This window comes from Lathyrus oleraceus, chromosome 4, assembly GCF_024323335.1.
Source record: "Lathyrus oleraceus cultivar Zhongwan6 chromosome 4, CAAS_Psat_ZW6_1.0, whole genome shotgun sequence".
NCBI lineage: Eukaryota > Viridiplantae > Streptophyta > Magnoliopsida > Fabales > Fabaceae > Lathyrus > Lathyrus oleraceus.
This window is the reverse complement of record NC_066582.1, coordinates 9920707-9940618: the sequence shown is the minus strand read 5'-3', so window position 1 is coordinate 9940618 and position 19912 is coordinate 9920707. Positions and strand designations below refer to the sequence as shown.

Here is a 19912-nt window from a genome sequence, read left to right as displayed (position 1 = left end):
TATTCAAGCATATGCGTTCGCAGCGGAAAATAAAGAATACTCATGTATTTCATAAAATGATCCATGTCCCATACCATGATCATCTCTCAACAATCATCTCAAGATAACGTAACTCAAGTAATAACATATTGCATCTCCAATGAGATATGAGTTCGATACTACCAATCTACCCAGTGTTACATGACCAGAGCATTGACTCATTACCTAATCGTCAAACTAAAATACGAAAAATCTCCAGCTAATCTCGAGCGAGCTACTGATCGGTCACCATTTCCATTGAAATCCCGCCGTTAATCTGACATATTTTCATCACTTTGGTAAGATTTATGTTTGTTTTCAGTTGCTTTGGAGTCATTTATCATGTTTTGTTGGTTTGGTATCGCATTGCATTCGATTAAAAGTTTATGTCAAAAAGATCTCGTTTATGCTTCGTTTGGTAGTGTCATTGTTACAGGTCATTGCACAGGTTTAAAAGCAAGAATGGTGAAGTTATGGACACTCTGAAAGGCAAAAATATGAAGAAACAGCAGGTCAACACGGGCACCCGTGTGCCACAACACTGCCCGTGTTGTTGATCAGGCAGAGCAGAATGGGAGCAAAAAAATAGAGATCATCACGGGCACCCGTGTGCCACCACACGGCCGTGTTGATTAAAACAGTACATTAACACGGGCACCCGTGTGGAGGAACACGGCCCGTGTTGTTGCCTCTGTAGCTTGTGCTAAAAATGATTAATTATGAAGAACAACACGGTCACCCGTGTGCCACCACACGGCCGTGTTGATTGGACGCAGCTTGGAAAACCTAATTTTTGCTTTGTGAACCGATTCTGCTCATTAAGGGTAGTTTGGTCCTTTTGCTTGGAGGAGATTCATCTGAAGCTATAAGAAGGCTTGGAAGAGAAAGAAGAAGGACCTTTTTACAGACGAATGAAAGCATTGCATTGGAGAAGATAGCGAATACGACGGATTTGAAGACGGCGAGATTCAAGGGTAGCAACCATTGAAGATCAAACTCTCCTAATTCTTTGTAATGTCTAATCTTTACTTTATGAGTTCTTTAAGTACTATGAGAGGCTAAACCCCCTGATGCTAGGGGGTGGTCCTGATGTTATCGTATGCTATGAATTTGAACCAATGATTTCTTGATTACTATGTTACGTATTTCAATTCAATTGTGTGATGTTATTATGCTTTTGTATCTGACAAATACAAATTAATCTATGACTTCCAATAACAGGATTGTGATTGGTAGGGTTTTCACACAATTGGGTTTATGAATGCATCATCTAGGACTAGTAACTTTCGTAAATCACCGTAAACCTTGATATTTAGTATGATTAAAACCAATGATTAATTGAATGGACATTTGAGTAAGAATTGGTAGTTTAATAGTTTCTTCCTTAAGGACTTAAGTAAGAACATTCTGAGGTTAGGTGATTGAATATTTCATATGTATTAAGGAAATCGGGACTAAATTCATAACCGGGGTAACTCAACCACTCACCCTAGCATCTTTTATCTTAATCAATTATTTTTACTATTTTTGTGTTTACTATTATAAATTCCAAAACAACCAAACCGTTATCTTTTTGTTCTGATAGAATCAAATTAAAATAAGTATTTCCTACGCAATCCTTGAGATCGATACTTGGAAATAAAACTCCTTATTACTACATCGGTAAAAATAGTACACTTGCTATTTTTCCGATCAGCTACCGTCCTCTTACTTCAGTGATACTACTCTGGAGTATCTGCACGATACCCATGTAAAGGTAACATTCAAACAGAAAGGGTGAGAATTCAAATCATTATGAAATAGCATAATAAGGCACAATGATTAAATCAACAATTAAAGGAATTCATCACACCTTGGATAATCATGTTAATAATATTAACCAACATTTATTTCACATGTTTCAAACATACATTAACACTCAAGAAGTTAATACTAAAATTCAATGCAATATTCTCAAATATACACATAATCACAATTATCACATAATCACATATTTCACCAAGTTAAGTATCCAAACATCACCAAATTCAATTACCATATCTCATACACACATCACAATCACAACCATGCAAACATTCAACTATCACATGACTCTAATGTGACTCAATGCAAGACATGTGACTCTATGCATGTGGTACCATCTACTACCTCGCCTATTTCCATTAAGGATCAACGAGTGCTCATCTACCTCGCCTATTTCCAATTCAGGATCAACGAGTGCTACATCTACCTCACCTGTTTCCAATAAGGATCAATGAGTGCTACATCTACCTCACCTATTTCCAATTAAGGATCAATGAGTGCTCATGTGAACCCACAGTTTCACCACTTCCACAATGAAGTCGACCATGCTATGAATGAATGCACACATACCAACACATATGCAATTAAGATCATCTCCACCATCTTAACATTCCACATATCACCATAACTCAACTCTATGAATTATCCACCAATGGTACATATACACATTCATAACAACATATCATCTACAATTACATATACACATTCATAACAATATATCATTCACAATCCACCAATGGTACATATACACATTCTTAACAATATATCATTCACAATCCACCAATGGTACATATACACATTCATAACAACATATCATCCACAAATCCACCAATGGCACATATACACATTCATAACAATATATCGTTCATAATTATACATCACTCCATTCATCATGCAATAACCAATTCATGTTACCACATGAATAATATCAACAAATAACAACAATTCATCAACATCTTAACATCATCGACATAACAACATAATTATCACGCAATCATATTACAACAATCCAACAATTCATCAACCAAACGTATAACCCAATATATTTATCAATACAGTAGGAATGTGAATATTATTAAAACATATTAACAATCAATACCATGTTTCAGGTATGAGCATTAGCTTTCTAACGCTTCAAACGCCACCGAAATCGGACTTACGAATTAAAAGTTATGATCAAAACCGTGCACGAAGGCATTACTAAAAGTTGTTGTTTATTAATTTTCCAACATAATTTTCGTCTTCTTCAACCCCCAGAACGTCCATGAAATAATCTCCAAAATTATTTTATTCCTGAAACAAAGTTATAGCCCTCTATTTCAGCTATTAAACGCTTCGAGCGGCGCTCGATTTGGACTTACGGATCAAAAGTTATGACCAAAATGATTTCGACAATAAAACATAAAAACAGGCCGCGAGTGTGACGGACAACATGCAGAATTTTCCGCGGTTTTCATCGTTGGAGGACTTCCGGACCTCCGATTTCAATTCCGTAAAAAGCCAAACATTCAGAAAATTATAACTCACACAATACTCCAAATATATAACGTTAATTTGCAGTTTTAACACAATCAATCACCACAATCAAGCATAATCATCAAAACCTAACAATCCTAAAATCATGCAAATTAGGGATTTTAACCTAAACATACATCTACTCATTGACCCAATCATACTAACCTATAATAATAAGGATTCCCCCCTTACCTCTTCAATTTGATGGAAACCCTAACTTCTCTTTTGTTCTTCCCCTCTTCTCTTTACTTTTCCTCTTCTCTTTCTCTATTTCCTTCAATTATCAAATGAATCCTAATTCTCACTCTCCTCACCTCTTACTATTTATATTAGTATCCTATTTGGGCTTAAGTCATTATATCCATCTAATTTAATTTCTAGGCCCAATAAAACCTAATATTTAAATATCTCTTATTTAAATTTAAATAAATTAAACCACTCACTATGCACACTAAGTTAGTTAATTCAATTATTTAATTATATCAACTAAATAATTAATTAACACACCAAATTAATTAATATACTCGGTCATTATACTACCTAACAACCGATTAATTACTTAACACTCCAAATAATTAAATATAATATAATAATAATAATATACGAACTAATTACTAAAATTGGGTTGTTACAGTAACTAACTTGATGAATAAACCAATGTTTACTCTTGGTCCAGATGTAACATATTTTCTCAAACTGATGTGCGCATGAAAATGAGAAAACATCACAATATAAGAGTTTTATTAATAAATTATATGTATACAATCATAAGGAGGACCCAAGTCTCATGTTCTCTACATGATCCTTAAATTTTATTGGTGGCATGCCCTTAGTCAAAGGATCAGCGATCATTAAATCAGTACTAATGTAATTAATAACTACTATTTTATCTTTAACTCTTTCTCTAATGGCTAAATACTTTATGTCGATGTGCTTGCTTCGACTTCCACTTTTATTGTTCTTAGCCATAAAGACAGCTGCTGAATTATCGCAAAAAATCTTCAGAGGTTTAGAAATAGAATCCATGATTCTAAGCCCATAAATAAAACTCTTAAGTCATACACCATGAGAAGTAGCCTCAAAACAGGAGACAAACTCGGCTTCCATAGTAGAAGTAGCAACCAAGGTTTGCTTAGTACTTCTCCATGAAATAGCTCCATCAGCCATCATAAAAATATATCCTGATGTTGATTTGCGAGAATCAACACAACCAGCAAAGTCGGAGTCTAAATAGCCGATCACATCAAGATTGTCCGTCTGCCTATACATTAACATGTAATCTTTTGTTCCTTTAAGATATCTCAACACCTTCTTTGCAGCTTTCCAGTGATCCATACCTAGATTACTCTGATATCTTCCTAAGATTCCAACAACAAATGCAATGTCGGGCCTTGTGCATACTTGAGCGTACATAAGACTTCCAGCAACAGAAGCATATGGAATGTTCTTCATTTGTTCCTGCTCAAAATCATTCTTAGGGCATTGATTCAAATTAAATCTATCGCCCTTGACAATGGGTGCAACACTTGGTGAACAATCTTTCATTCTAAATCTCTCTAAAACTTTATTAATGTAGGTTTCTTGTGATAGACCCAAAATTCCTCGAAGTCTATCTCTGTGGATCTTAATGCCAATGACATAAGATGCCTCACCCATATCCTTCATATCGAAGTTTTTAGAGAGGAATTGTTTCACCTCATGTAGAAAACCTTTATCATTGGTTGCAAGTAGTATGTCATCCACATACAAAATGAGAAAACAAATTTTACTCCCACTGACCTTCTGGTATATACATTGATCCATGGGGTTTTCAATAAACCCAAATGAGGATATCGTTTCATGGAATTTAAGATACCATTGACGAGAGGCTTATTTTAACCCATATATGGATCTCTTAAGCTTGCAAACCAAATGCTCACCGCTATTAGAAGAGAAACCTTAAGGTTGTTTCATATAAACCTCCTCCTCTAAATCACCATTAAGAAATGCTGTTTTCACATCCATTTGATGCAACTTAAGATCAAAATGTGCAACTAATGCTAAGATGACACGAAGAGAATCTTTCTTAGATACATGAGAAAAAGTATCAGTGTAATCGATTCCCTCCTTTTGAGTAAATCCCTTAGCAACGAGTCTGACCTTGTATCTCTCAATGTTGCCTAATGAATCTTTCTTGGTTTTAAAGACCCATTTACAACCAATGGCCTTTGCCCCATTAGGTAACTCTATAAGATCCCATACGTCGTTGTTTTTCATGGAATTCATTTCATCATTCATGGCATCATACCACAAATTTGACTCTTTGCAACTCATGGCTTGTCTAAAGCTCTCAGGATCATTCTCAGCTCCAACATTATAGTCAGATTCTTATAGATACACAATGTAATCATTAGGAATAGCTGATTTTCTTGTCCTAGTAGATCTTCTTAATGTTTGATCAACATTTTCTTGTGGATCTTGTTGTTCAAATAATTGTTCATCATCTTTATGACCAACTTAATTTACTGGATCATCAGTAGCTTATGGGGTCTCGATAATTGGTTGATCAACATCCATTTAAACTCAAGGGATGTTGTAAATACTAACCAATCTATTACTTGAAGTGGAAGGTTCATACTCTATATGATCATGCACAGAAATTGAATTTTTGATTTGATCGCTCCCACTAGTCAAATGATTTTTCAAGAAACTTTGAATTTCTTGACTCCACAATCCTAGTTGTATGAGATGGACAATAAAATCTATAACCTTTAGACCTTTCGGCATATCCAATGAAACACCCACTAATGGTCCTCGGATCTAGTTTCTTTTCTTGTGGGTTATAAATCCTCACCTCAGACGGACATCCCCAAACGCGCATATGTCATAAACTCGGCTTCCATCCTTTAAATAACTCAAATGGTGTCTTTGGGACAACCTTGGATGGAACCCGGTTTAGAATATACACATCCGTCTTTAGCGCTTCATTCCACAATGATTTAGGAAGATTATAGTTGCTAAGAATACTCTGCACCATGTTCAATAATGTTCGGTTTCTTCTTTCTGCAACACCATTTTGGTTCGGAGAACCGGGCATGGTGTATTGGGCAACAATCCCATGTTCTTGAAGAAACTTAGCAAATGGCCCAGGTGCTTGTCCACTCTCAGTGTATCTACCATAGTATTCACCACCCCGATCTGATCTCACTATATTTATTTGTTTTCCACACTGGTTCTCAACTTCAGTCTTAAAGACTTTGAAGGCATTCAATGCTTCATATTTATTGTTAAGCAAATAAATATTCATATATCGTGAGTAATCATCTATGAAAGTGATGAAATATTTCTGACCATGTGCATCTATATCAGGATAGCATATGTCTGTATGAATTATTTATAATATACTTGAACTTCTATTGGCACCTTTCTTAGACATGTTGGTCTGCTTTCCCTTTCTGATTGGTCTGTGACTTGTCAGTTTTGAAAGCTTTGTTCTTCCCACGAGTGCTTGTCAGCAATGCACTCTCACTCTGTTCCATTACAAGCCTTTCTTCTTCCTGAACACACATGGTCATTAATTCATTGATTGACCATTTGTCTTTATGTGTATTGTAGGAGATCTTGAAAGGCTCATACTCAGACGGAAGAGAGTTCAGAATATAGTGCACCAGGAAGGAGTCAGACATATCAACCTCAAGTTTCTTAAGTTGAGCTAAAATGTCACGCATTTTCATTATGTGCTCACGCACACCTTTCACACTGGTGAGTCGGTAGGAGGAAAATTTCATAATTAATGTGCTTGCCAAAACCTTTTTAGAAGTGACGAACTGATCGTCAATGGCTTTCAGCAAATCACAGACATTCTCATGCTGATCGACAGAACCACGTATTCCACCTGTGACCTTAGTCTTAATGAACATCACACTGAGTCGGTTGGATCTCTCCCACCGCTCATATAGTGCGATTGCAGCTGGAGTACTTTCATCTGTAATTGCAGGTGATTCGTCTTTCCTAATAGCATAATTCATGTCCATCCATCCTAGATGGAGGAGAATTCTTTCCTTCCACACCTTATAGTTATCTCCTCTGAGCTCAAGAATATCACATCGGATATCAGAAAAATTAGCAGGTTGAGAAGCTAAAAAGATAAACAAAATTGATGTCAAAATTTGAAGCATAAATATTATCCAAATTGTATGTATTATCAATATAAACATACCATAAAATAAATCTTGCAACATAAAAATTACCTGTGGGCTAAATTTTAATGTAATAAGATTTTAAAAAAAAATTGCGATAGATTTTTCAAACCTCACACTTTACGTGCATGATATAATTTTGTTTTTCTATCCAAAATTAATACTTTATGATAAAACTATCAAATTATGTACCAATTCATAATTCCTGTGAGCAAGTTATGAAAATATTTTGACATTTTATCCTAATTAATCATACAAATATAATAAAAATTCTTGTAGGATAAAATTCATTATACCACGTATAATTAATTACAATTTTATGTCTAATAATTTATGTGATCTCAAAAATTTAAAAAAATAATCTCAATTAATTTAAGGATGCTGTGGCTAATCCAAATTAATCAAAATTATAACGATCACTAGACATAGTAACTCAATTATATGAGAGAACAAAAATAAATAAATAAGATTATACAGTTGCTTAACAAAATAATAACATTATAAATCAAATTTAATTTATGCACAAATTTAATTCAAAGATTAAATAATAAGGCATAATGATCAGTAAAAATGAAATCATATGGATATGAACAGAATCAAAATACATATTTAACAAAGCAGCCCAGCGGTAACATTCATGAATGCCCTGGATCAGCCATAGCAAAAAGCAGAAAAATAATTTTATTACTGTTCACCTCAATATAGATGGTGTATTTCTTTTGTGATGAGAGAAAGCTTTGGGGACCAAAGACTATTTATAGGCTTGATTCTACCATCAAGAATTTAAAGTCATTAAAACTCATTACCACCCAATTAAATGGTCATATCAATTTACATTAAAACCAAAATAAATCATACCCTTTTCAGAACCAAAATCCCAAAACTATGCACCACATTAAAATTGGTTTATTATTAATAATTATTATAATAAAAATAAGAAACCGTTACACATCAAGGAAGTTTTTGTCATGTATTTTCAATCGATCAACACTATTTGAGTTGTAGTAATCTTGTAAGTTTTCTATATATGAAAGGGATAATTATGAGAGAAAATAAATAAATATTTAGATGTCATATTGAAATAAAAAATTAGTAACTTTATCTAGCATCAAGGCGAGAACATGATCATTAATTTCATCAATAACTTCCAATGTTGATGCTAGTATGGCTCGACTTTTGAAGTAATTGTAAGATTGATAACTATCTATGAAATCTAGATAAGTATTGTTGACAATGGAAACAATGGGGTTAGTAAAATTAGTTATTGAAATCCTAGGGAACACGTCAATTGTGGAAAATCCGTCATTTGGTTCAGAAACTATCCCTTCACTAATTTTCAAAAGCGAATTTGAAAAGCTCGCGATTTCCCTTTTTTCTTCTTCATTTGGTCTACAATGTAGACGTGCGTTCTTGGTTAAAGTCATTTTTTTTACAGAATGTCATATATAAGAAGCATTTATTGAAGAGTGGACAATATTATAACGACTACCTCTAGGGACCACAGGTAAAATTTGTCTGAAGTCACCATCAAAAACAACAACCTTGCCACCAAAAACATTATCCGAATTAGTGTAGGTACTCATGACATCCTTCGAGGTTCGGTCAAGTGCCTCAAAAGCATGCTTATGAACCATGGGTGCCTCATCCCAAATAATCAGGTTTGTTTACCTTAGAAATTATGTGACATCATCGTCATAACTAACTTTGCAAGTAGAATTTTCTAAAGTTAAGTCAGGTATCTTGAACTTAGAGTGTGTTGTTCTACCTCCCGATAAAAAAATATGTTATTTCACTTGTTACAATTGTTAAACATATATCATGTTTTTACCTCAAAGCACTTGCAATTGTTCTCCACATATAAATCTTACATATTCCGCCATAACCATGTAGAAAAAAAACTCCACCTCTTTTAGTATTAACTAAATTAATGATTTTATCATAGATACTCCTTTGTTCATCTAAAGAAAATACAAAAATATGTCCATTAAAATGCGATAAATATTTTTTATGTTTAACACTTGAACTGTGAGTATAAGATGTTTGGAATGACAAAAAAAGTAGACTGTTTCAAATACCGGTAAGAGCATCGTAAAGAGTAGTGAATTCTGCTTTCATGGTTGGGACATCATAATTGCGTTCATCATAAATGAGGTGGTTTCCCAATTGTTGAATAACATATCCATTCGGATATGGAATTGGTTTCAAATCTGTAAGACTTCTACGATTTGCCTGAAGTAAATTCTCAATCGCAAGTAAGGTCAAATTTTGAAATTCGGAATCACTCAAAAGCAACTCTGTAAGGAAAGGAAAAATTAGATTTTGATTGTCAAATAATTTTATTAGAAGATGTTGGTTTCAATATCATTATTTAGAGGTAGTGAAAATAATTCTAGCAGTGGAAAATTAAGTAAAAGGTCTAGAAAAATTATTACAAGTATAACATGTATTGATCTGAGTTAATGTGAAAACATCATTTCAGTTAGACTGTAAAAGTGATACAATTTAATTACTAATAGGTATGATATAATGATTTTCAATGTAATATGTTACAGACTTGGATTGCGTGCTAACTGTTTTGTTCATGCAACATCCCATCAGATAATAAAAGCCAAGACTCATCCTATACATGAGTAATGTGGTTAACTACACCAGACAAAGCATAACGGAGAAAAACTTTAGAAGAAAATGACTTGAACCTCATTCACTCCCTCTTTAATATCCCCAATGTATTCTCGATCATCTTCAAGGAACCCCATTGCAAAGCAGGCATCCCAAAAAGAATCGTATTGAGTGTCGCCAAAATTTCAAATTTTCTCATAAGTTGTAGGTCCTTTGACTACACAATCAACATCATTCTGAGGTAAAAAAGTCACCGGTTGTAGGTGGGACCCAGATCAAAAGGCCAATGGTGAACCCTTTTTTCGCGGCTTCCACAACCTATTTCTCTTTTCATAAACAAACTTACTCACAAATTCACCGTAAGTCAATAACCGAGCTTCTTCATATTTCGCATTTGCAACCAACCAAGATGAAAACATTGATTCAGTGACACTTGTTTCTTCTAAAATATTTTCCATTATGTCAAAATCAGTGTATTAGACTGCTTTCTCCCTAATAAGATGAAAGAACATACGTTCAACTGTAGGTTTGCGTCCATGAATTTTGTAACCAAAAATTTGCCAACATGCTTCACTTGGAGAGACATACCTATAATCTAGATATTGTTTGATCTCATAAATGGGCTCTTGGTCTTTCAATGATTTGGATTTTGAAGGAACTACAGTTGAGGTGATTCGTTTATACCCCTTGTGTATGTATTTAAAAAGATACTTGATTGAAGTACTTTGGTTACACAACTCCATATATATGCGCCTGATATTTCAATACAAACTTGTATTATACGGCACAACATGCATATTGTCCAAAGCGATGCCACTTTTGTGAATAACATGTGTATTGGATCCTCTTCGGTAAAGTGCATAACCATCAGCATCAACAATTGTATCCTTAATGAACTTCTTGGGAAATTATTTAGAGCATTGTCTATTCTTCATACATGGCAATGATGAACGTGAAAGACCATATAGACCATGGATCATATGTACCTTGACTGATTTGTATAACATTGGATGAAGTTCAGGGTATGGAATCTCAACAAAAGTTATGTTATCTATGATGGACGGTGTTGGATACTTGCTTTAAGGGTGCAAGAAGATTAAAATGTGAGTATGTGGTAACTAATAACGCGAAAATACATCATATATTTGCCTTGATTTACACTCAAAGATCATACCACTTTAGTTTATATTCCGATTATTCCGCAAGTATTCGAGTTATTTTTGCAGGTATTCCAATCTCCAAGCATAAATGAGCAAAATGTAGAAAAGGAATAAAAAGAAAAAGAAACAGATGAGAAAACATCAGAAAAACAGAAAACAAAAGTAATTTCTGATGTGACGACCGTCACAAGGTGCATGACGACCGGAACGCCCAGTCTGTGACGACCGTCACAGGCCCATGACGAGCGTCACACAGCCAGAATTCACGCCTTGAAACAGTCAACAGAAGTAACCAAAACGTGCCTAAATTCTCTCCAACAAAACCACTTCCCCGTGGATTCCTCACTCAACCAGTCACCCTTATTTTTCTCAACTGCCAAGACCTACCAAGGGATATAAAAAGAACAGAAGTTGGAAAAAAGGGGACGCGGTATTTCTCTCTCTGCAGTTTATTTTCTACAGCATTTTAGCCTTCTAGTATTATTTTCTTTCAGCAACATTCATTTTCCCTTTCCGAAAGTCATTTACCATTCCGTTTAGAATCTCTGTTTCCCCTTTTCCTTTCCGTTTTTCAGTTAGCCAAAGTAGTAGTTTCCTACACTGGGAAACTATTACACTTTATTTAATTTAGTAAGCAATTGTATCGAAGAAGCAGAATCCTACCGACCTGTGGAGGACTGCTCAAGTATTCCAAGATTCGACGTACTCTGTTAATCCAATTGCCAGGTTTTTATTCAACTATTATTATTATTGCTCTGTTATTATAATTATGTTTGCTGCACTGTTAATCTGTTTATGCTCGTCTATGTTTGCGTTATTTAACATGTCCGACTAAACTACCGGTATCGGTATGTAACAATTTAATTAGATGGGATTTAATAATAATCGGTGAAAAACTCCTTTTCTCAAACAATCTTTTCGGCTGTGGTTTTTAATTTAAATTTAATTAACTTCGTCACAAAAGTGAGAAGTTATTTAATACGATTTTGCCACGAGAATGGGAAATTAACTAAGGTGAGAACCAACAATCGCGAGAGCGTGAGGCTCGAGTTGGATAGTAAAAACTAGGCATTGATTTTAAAAATAGCGAGAGCACTTTAAAAGCAATTAGAACTTATTTATTTTCAAAAAGTATTTTTAACTTCAAATGGGACAGCGAGAGCGTACATTCTGACTTAAAGCTATAGGTCAAATCAACAATCACGAGAGTGTGAGATAAAGCTTTTTAAATAAGTATTTTCTACTGAGAGATATTTGGTATTTGAACTATACACCGGTGACTTATCGAATCCCTGACGATTAATGCGTTGCATACGGATTCCTCCTATTAATACTTTCTTAAAACCCGATTTCTCTTAGATTTAATTTCCTGCACCCAAACTTCTATAAATCATTCCCTTAGCTAAACATAGTGACGTTAGTAGCACTAGTTTGACCATCGGTCCCTGTGGGTTCGATATCTTTTAAAACTAAAACGACTGGACTGTGCACTTGCAGTCAAGTACCCGATTGACTATATTCTATATACAGTCACGCACGTATCAGTAACCCTCGTTTTTGAAATTCAATGGTATACATAATTGAAAAACAAATTATGGGGAAAATGTCATATTTAATGGAGGACAAGTATGCAAATAAAAATTGTAATGAAGTTCGTAAGACTTACATGCCGAAACTCTTCCAAGAAGATGTCGTTTTGTTATATCGACCATGAGCTCATCAAATTTGATTTTGAAGACTTTAGAAATGATGTCGGGTCGATCATGTGGCTTTAATTTTTTATTGGAAAGCAATCGTGTAATTTTAGGCCAAGTGGGATTGCAAGTAAGTGTTATAAATAAATCTAGTAATCTTAACTTACTTGAAATATCCATACCATCAAAATAAAGTTGATTCATGTATTTCTTACTTCCCACAAAAGAAGATGGCAACACCACTCATTTTCCATTTCCCCCTATCCCATTGTTGACTACTTTCACATTGTTCATGTAAATTCTTATATTTTCCAACTCTTAACTTATATTAGTTCTTCCTTAACAAATTAAGACGTTCATACTCCATCATAGCATAACCATCTACTAAGAATGGTTGAAATAGTTTTATGGAAAATAGCAATGTTTTAGCTTTATTTTTACATTCTTGTAAGCGGAAAAAAAGCCAATATTTGATGGTCTGGCGGTTTTTTCTTGTAACCAAATGTTCATTTTTATACTAGTGAAGTATGTTATCCCTATAACCATCTTTCCCATAGAAAAATATCAAAGGGTATGGTATGCCAGGTAACTCGGATGCAACTCATCTATTCTTTGCAAATAACCATCATGTGCTTGGATAATAATGTCTCTTTACAAAAGTGTTAGTGAAAGGAAGGGAAGAGTCAAATCCTTGGGAAATCGTATAATACTCTAGATGATAAAGGGAATGAGAGGGTCTCGGATGAGAAGAAGCGAAATGAAGGAAAGGCTCATACTTCTATGATATGCTTTAAGATATGTATATTCATATGTGTTTTAGAGTTTATCCATATATGCATCTCTTTATTAACCCTTATTTTCAAATTTATGGGGTTATTCGAATATGCATTTTTGAACGCGTTTATTAATATAAAATGCGTGTCAAAACCTCCCTCTTCTCCTTCTTCATTCTTTGAAACTATTTGAGATAACCCCATTAGAGCTCGTGAGCAACATTTTTGCAGTCTATTTTTCAAGGATCGACACTACCTCCACTTCAAGCTTTCCAATCCTAACTCACTCCACTTACTACATTCAACATTTTTTATCCTTATCAACACTTTTTTGAGTAAGTTTTTCATTTAAATTTTTTTAGTTTTGATTAATGTGTTAGGTAAAATAGTTTATTTTATATGAATTAGGTAGTAGTCACATTCAAAATAGCTAGTTGTTAGAGACATGCACTTTCAATTAGTTGCATTTTCTGTTGTTAGGGCAAGACTGATATGCATTTCAGCCATTGTTGAGAAACACGAGTTTAATCAGAGATGCATCTTTGAGTTATGTCCTTATTAGTTTTCGGAGATGCATATCCAAAAATTCCTGATATGTCATGTTCTCATTTTTTCAGGAAAAATGGTTGCAAACAACACTGACAGATTAAGACTCGGTCGTGAAACCTAGCATACGTCTGTTCGACATGAGAGGGATCGACTTCATAATGAGCATGCTAGGGCTAGATAGGGAATCTCCCCTAGGTATTTTGACGGGGAAACATCGACTTCTAGAGCCGTTTTTCACATGGATCTTCGTCATAAAGGAATATCTCCCCTACTCACGGAGACCGGGAGGAAGCTCCTGCTGCACATGATGATGTCCCTACACTTGCAGACCCTCTGACACCTCCTTACTGATATACTATATAGATCATGTTGATGGGCATGTCTGATCCGGAGAGGTATATTTGTTAATGGTGGTTATTTATATGTTTTAAACAAATTCCCTGCGACATATTGTTATATTTTTAACAGATGCGTGAATGTTTGAAGTCTGTTAACCACATCAGAAAGATTTTGCAGCTTTATCATCCTGAGGATGATTGGTTCCAAAGTTTCATCTGATACTCCGGTCTTCATGGCCTGTGTTGCTCCGTGTACAAGACCATTAGACATGGCATGCACGGGGCTTTTGTTGAGTGATGGCATAAAGAAACATAATTTTTCCACTTCCCCATTGGCGAGATGGCGATTACACTAGATGTCTTCGCTTGCCTTCTACACCTTCCCATCAGGGGGAAAGTTACTTGATCATTCCAGAATCAAATGTAATGAAGCCCAAGAGATGATGGTCAATTATTTGGGAGTTGACCCAATGGATGCCCTGATGTAGTGTGAGAGAACCAGGGGTGCTCATGCCAAATTTTCATACTCGAAGAAGCTTTATGAAGAAAACTTGGAGTTGACTGATTATGTCGACGTTGATGATATACAAATTACCTACCACCGGGAGTGTGCTTTGAAGTGTTTCCGCTTATTCTTGGTTGACACGTCCATGTTTGTGGATGAAAGTGAAACCTACGTCGATGTGGCATACCTTAAGTACTTAATCGACTTGTTGGCCATTCACGAGTGGAACTAGGGGCCTGTTTGTTTGGTATACTTGTACTCCAAGATGAACGAAGGTTCTCTTTAGACGATAATTCAAATGACAGGCTTCTGCACCTTGCTGGTGGTAATTACCATAACCACTATTAATTTTTAAAAAACACTTTTTTACACTTGTTATTAATATATTTTTCTTATTCATTTTCAGGAATGGATCCTATCCCACTTTTATCGCATACACGGGTTTAATCTGTGGTAGATTATATAAAAGATTGGCCACGTGTTTGCATGCATCTTTGAATACACCTCTGAAAAGTTTCGCATATGCATTTCCGGACGAATATTTTACAAAATGGAATGACGACTTGATTTATGAAAGATAAAATGATTAAAAGTGCGTCCGAAGATACATCTCCAAAATATCTAAGAATAATTTTAAATTTTTAAAGGTGTGAATTGTATTATAAGGATGAGAAGAAATTCCCAAATCTAAACCTATATTCTTACATGATTAAGAATCACCTTGCTCATAGATTAGCTCCAAATGCTATACTAACAAAACGGGCTTGCATACGAATAGGCCCAACTCTGATGTAAGCAAAGCCTTCAAGGCCATATTTAATTAATTTAGTTTTTCGGTTTCAAAAAATAAAGAAATTCTTGCATGACTATTCTAATTTTTAGATATGCAATAGAGCCGTGAATTTTTAACTAATTACCCCATAAAAATACATACAATCAATTTCGTTTTTTCTGCTGATATAGTATTTATATATGAAACTAAAATAAATTCTTGATTCAATAAAAATGTACGGGACCCGAAAAAACTTTGTTGTGAGCCGTATACGAACCACTTTTGTTACATAAAAAAAAAGAAAAAAAAAGAGGAGAAATTTCCGGGAAATTGGCCTGACGGAAGAACGGAATAGAAGAACGAACGAAAAACAGCAAGAATGCAATCTGACGAAAGCCATGAGGCACGAAGTTTATACCATCATCCACTAAAAACATGCCACGTAATCATGCCAAAACTCCGTCCAGGTTCAATAAACCGCCACAATAGAGAAACCTTTATAAGCAACCCCTACTCTCTCTCTTTTCACACCACACTTTTTCATTTTCCAAATTTAACTCACATTCCTCATGGCTCTCGCTGTTTCTTCTTCAATCGCCATTTCAACTTCCACATTTCAATCATCACAATCTAAACGTAATCTCTCTTTTCTTTTTTATTTATTTTTAACGTCACATTGATCTCTTGAATTCAAATTTTAACTCTGTATTTCATTTCATTTCATTTTATGTTTCAGTTTCACAATTTGGTTCAATTAGGGTTTTGAAAAAACCTTTTGGAGTAGGTGTTAAATCATCTCAACCACGAAGCTTCGTAAAACCGATCAATGCCAGAGATTCTGTTGTTCCTACCACACCTTCCGGTTAGTCGTTTGTGTTGTACATAGTGTTAATTCGTTCCATTGAAGCGAGTTTCTGATGTGAATGTGCTTAATTTTGCAGAGGCTATTGAGACCAAAGAGGAAGATTATGAACTGTTAGCATATCAACTTGAAAATGCTTCCCCTCTTGAAATTATGGATAGAGCACTTGAAAAATTTGGCAATGACATAGCTATTGCATTCAGGTAAAAAAATTTATATAATCGATTTGAATTTTGTTGAATTGAATTGTAATAATATATGATATGATATCATGTGTTGATTGTGTTTCTAAATTTTGAATATGGGAATTTGTAGTATGATAGTTACATTGTTGATTGAGTAGGATGTTGTTTTGGGTTTGCAGTGGTGCTGAAGATGTTGCTTTGATTGAGTATGCATATTTGACGGGTAGGCCGTTTAGGGTATTTAGTCTTGACACGGGGAGACTGAACCCTGAAACTTATCGACTTTTCGATGCTGTTGAAAAGAAGTATGGAATCCGTATTGAGTACATGTTCCCGGATGCTGTTGAGGTTCAGGCTTTGGTCAGGAGTAAGGGGCTGTTTTCTTTTTATGAGGATGGGCATCAAGAGTGCTGCAGAGTGAGGAAGGTGAGACCTTTAAGAAGGGCCCTTAAGGGTTTAAGGGCATGGATAACTGGACAGAGGAAAGATCAGTCCCCTGGTACTAGGTCTGAAATACCAGTTGTTCAGGTGGATACTGTTTTTGAGGGAATTGACGGCGGAACTGGGAGCTTGATAAAATGGAACCCTGTTGCAAATATGAAGGGAAATGATGTATGGAACTTCCTTAGAACCATGAATGTACCTGTCAATTCCTTGCATTCACAAGGATACATTTCCATTGGATGCGAGCCGTGCACAAGGGCTGTCTTGCCCGGACAACACGAGAGAGAAGGTAGATGGTGGTGGGAAGATGCCAAAGCTAAAGAATGTGGTCTTCACAAAGGAAATATAAAGCAGGAAGATGATGCTCATCTTAATGGAAATGGTGCTGTCCATGCAAATGGCACTCCCGATGTCGGCGCTGACCTTTTTAATACCCAAAATGTAGTCAGCTTGAGTAGGACTGGAATTGAGAATTTGACAAGATTAGAGACCCGGAAAAAACCATGGCTTGTTGTGCTATACGCACCATGGTGTCCCTACTGCCAGGTAAACTGTTTTTCTGAACTTTTCAAGTACTGTTGAGATTAACTCACATACTAATATGGTTATTTTGTCTTGTGTAAGATTTTGTTTCTAATGAGATTTGTATTCAAATTACAACAGGATATGGAGGAATCTTATGTTGGCTTGGCAGAGAAGTTAGCAGGGTCAGGGGTGAATGTTGGAAAATTTAGAGCTGATGGAGAGCAGAAAGAATTTGCAAAGCATGAACTGAAATTGGGAAGCTTCCCCACAATATTATTTTTCCCAGAACACTCATCGCGGCCAATAAAGTATCCCTCTGAAAAGAGAGATGTTGATTCCTTGATGGCATTTGTAAATGCATTAAGATGAGACTTTTCTAAAAATTCATATTGTTTGGGTTGCAATCCAACGTACTCGTCTGAGTTCTTTCATTACAACACATCTACTAGTATCATTCATTCCACTGTGGAGTTTAGGAGAATAATAAAAAATATTCAAGTAGGAGAATAATGGGGGTTCTGTGCAGTAAGTAGGGTCGTCGTATTAATGTACTAGTACTATCTTGGGTTGTTAATTAACTAAAGTAATTTTAGTTTAAACTACGTGAGTATAATGTACTATCTTGGTGTCAAAATTTAACAACTACTTAATGTATATATCGATGCTTGTTGTGACTGTCCATATTCTTTGATATGGTAATAATGTCCACGGGTTAGTATAAGGGCATGTGATTCTGTTGCTCTCTGATTAGTTCAGTATGAAGCTCATGAATCATTTGTCTATTGGTAATAGAGTCCTCACATGTTCAAATGACAAATAAAGCAACTTGGTAGTTTGTAATATTTCCTTGTTTTTTTACCTTACATCCAGATGAAAGTTACTTATATTTGGCATAGAAATTTGATAAAGCTTCACGTTTTTTGTTTGTTTGGACAATTTAGCTATGGTGTATTTTTTACAAAAGCTATGGTGTTGCAGCTTGTAATGTTGTTTTCCACTTAAAGATTTAATAACTGACCCAATGTTATTCATAGTCACATGTTCTATTTTAAGTTAAATTTACAATTTTTATCACAAAGAAAGTCAAGATCATAAACCCATATTAACTTAGAGAATATTCTCTGATCGATAAGTCAAAGTATCGTAATTTTCATAAAATTCACAGTCAGAACACGAGCATCTAGCTGAAGGATAAAATATAAGGGCTCATCTAGAAAGGGAAGCGGATAAAATATAAGGACTCATCTAGAAAGGGAAGCTAGATGAATACATAAGAGATAGTAAGAGAGACCGAGAAAATTCGCCAAAAAAGAAGAGCTCCCGTGGAGGGAAAATCCCTGAGAAGACCGTAGAAGTTGTTGCTAGATCCAAAGGGAAAGACGTTAAAAGTGAAGAAGAAGAAGGCCACAAAGGGAAGCTCTAATATATTGCATCCATCAACGGTGGTGTCCTAAGGTGAGTAACCTTTCCAAGAAGACAATACAAAGGAAAATTGTCAAGCTGATGGTCGTCAAGAAGGAGGGAAGTACTTCAACTAGGATGTTGGAGAAGCTAATCCTCAGATTCTATGACAGTGAAAAAAGTAGGGGGAATTCCAAATGAAATATTTCATTTAGTAATAACAACCACAATCGGTAACTTTGATGTATCCTGAGTGCTCATCGATGGCAGAAACTCCGGTGGCATCATGTACTTGGATCTATTTGAGAAAATGAGGCTGATAAAAGAGAAGTTGTGATCCTACAAAGGATCCAACCTACAAGTCTTCAATGACATAGTAATTTGTCCTTCAAGATACATTGAGTTGATGGTTACCTAGGGAAAAGGATGAGATACTTGGACAATTGATTCTCAATTTTTGGTAGTCTCTTGTAAGAGTATCTACAACTGCATCTTTGACATGCCCTTAGCGGTAAAATTTAACGTAGTGGCATCTCCGGTTCATCTCAAGTTAAAGTACCACAATATCCAC

The 19912-nt window shown here is 35.2% G+C and overlaps 1 protein-coding gene across 1 annotated transcript; it reads left to right on the top strand.

Moving 5' to 3' along the window:
• Positions 1-16303: 16303 nt before the first annotated feature.
• Positions 16304-18782, top strand: LOC127138358 (5'-adenylylsulfate reductase 3, chloroplastic). Its single transcript, XM_051064790.1, has 5 exons — positions 16304-16560; positions 16661-16786; positions 16866-16989; positions 17151-17961; positions 18079-18782. Exons 1-5 carry the CDS (start codon positions 16494-16496, stop codon positions 18307-18309), a joined length of 1359 nt encoding a protein of 452 aa, XP_050920747.1. The 5' UTR covers positions 16304-16493; the 3' UTR covers positions 18310-18782.
• The last annotated feature ends 1130 nt before the right edge of the window (positions 18783-19912 follow it).

Excerpts from the sequence above, each read along its gene's own strand:
- LOC127138358 (XM_051064790.1), top strand. The coding sequence starts at position 16,494 with ATGGCTCTCGCTGTTTCTTCTTCAATCGCCATTTCAACTTCCACATTT. Across the intron at positions 16,561-16,660 it reads TCAATCATCACAATCTAAAC|TTTCACAATTTGGTTCAATT; the intron begins GTAATCTCTCTT and ends TTTATGTTTCAG. Across the intron at positions 16,990-17,150 it reads GACATAGCTATTGCATTCAG|TGGTGCTGAAGATGTTGCTT; the intron begins GTAAAAAAATTT and ends TTGGGTTTGCAG.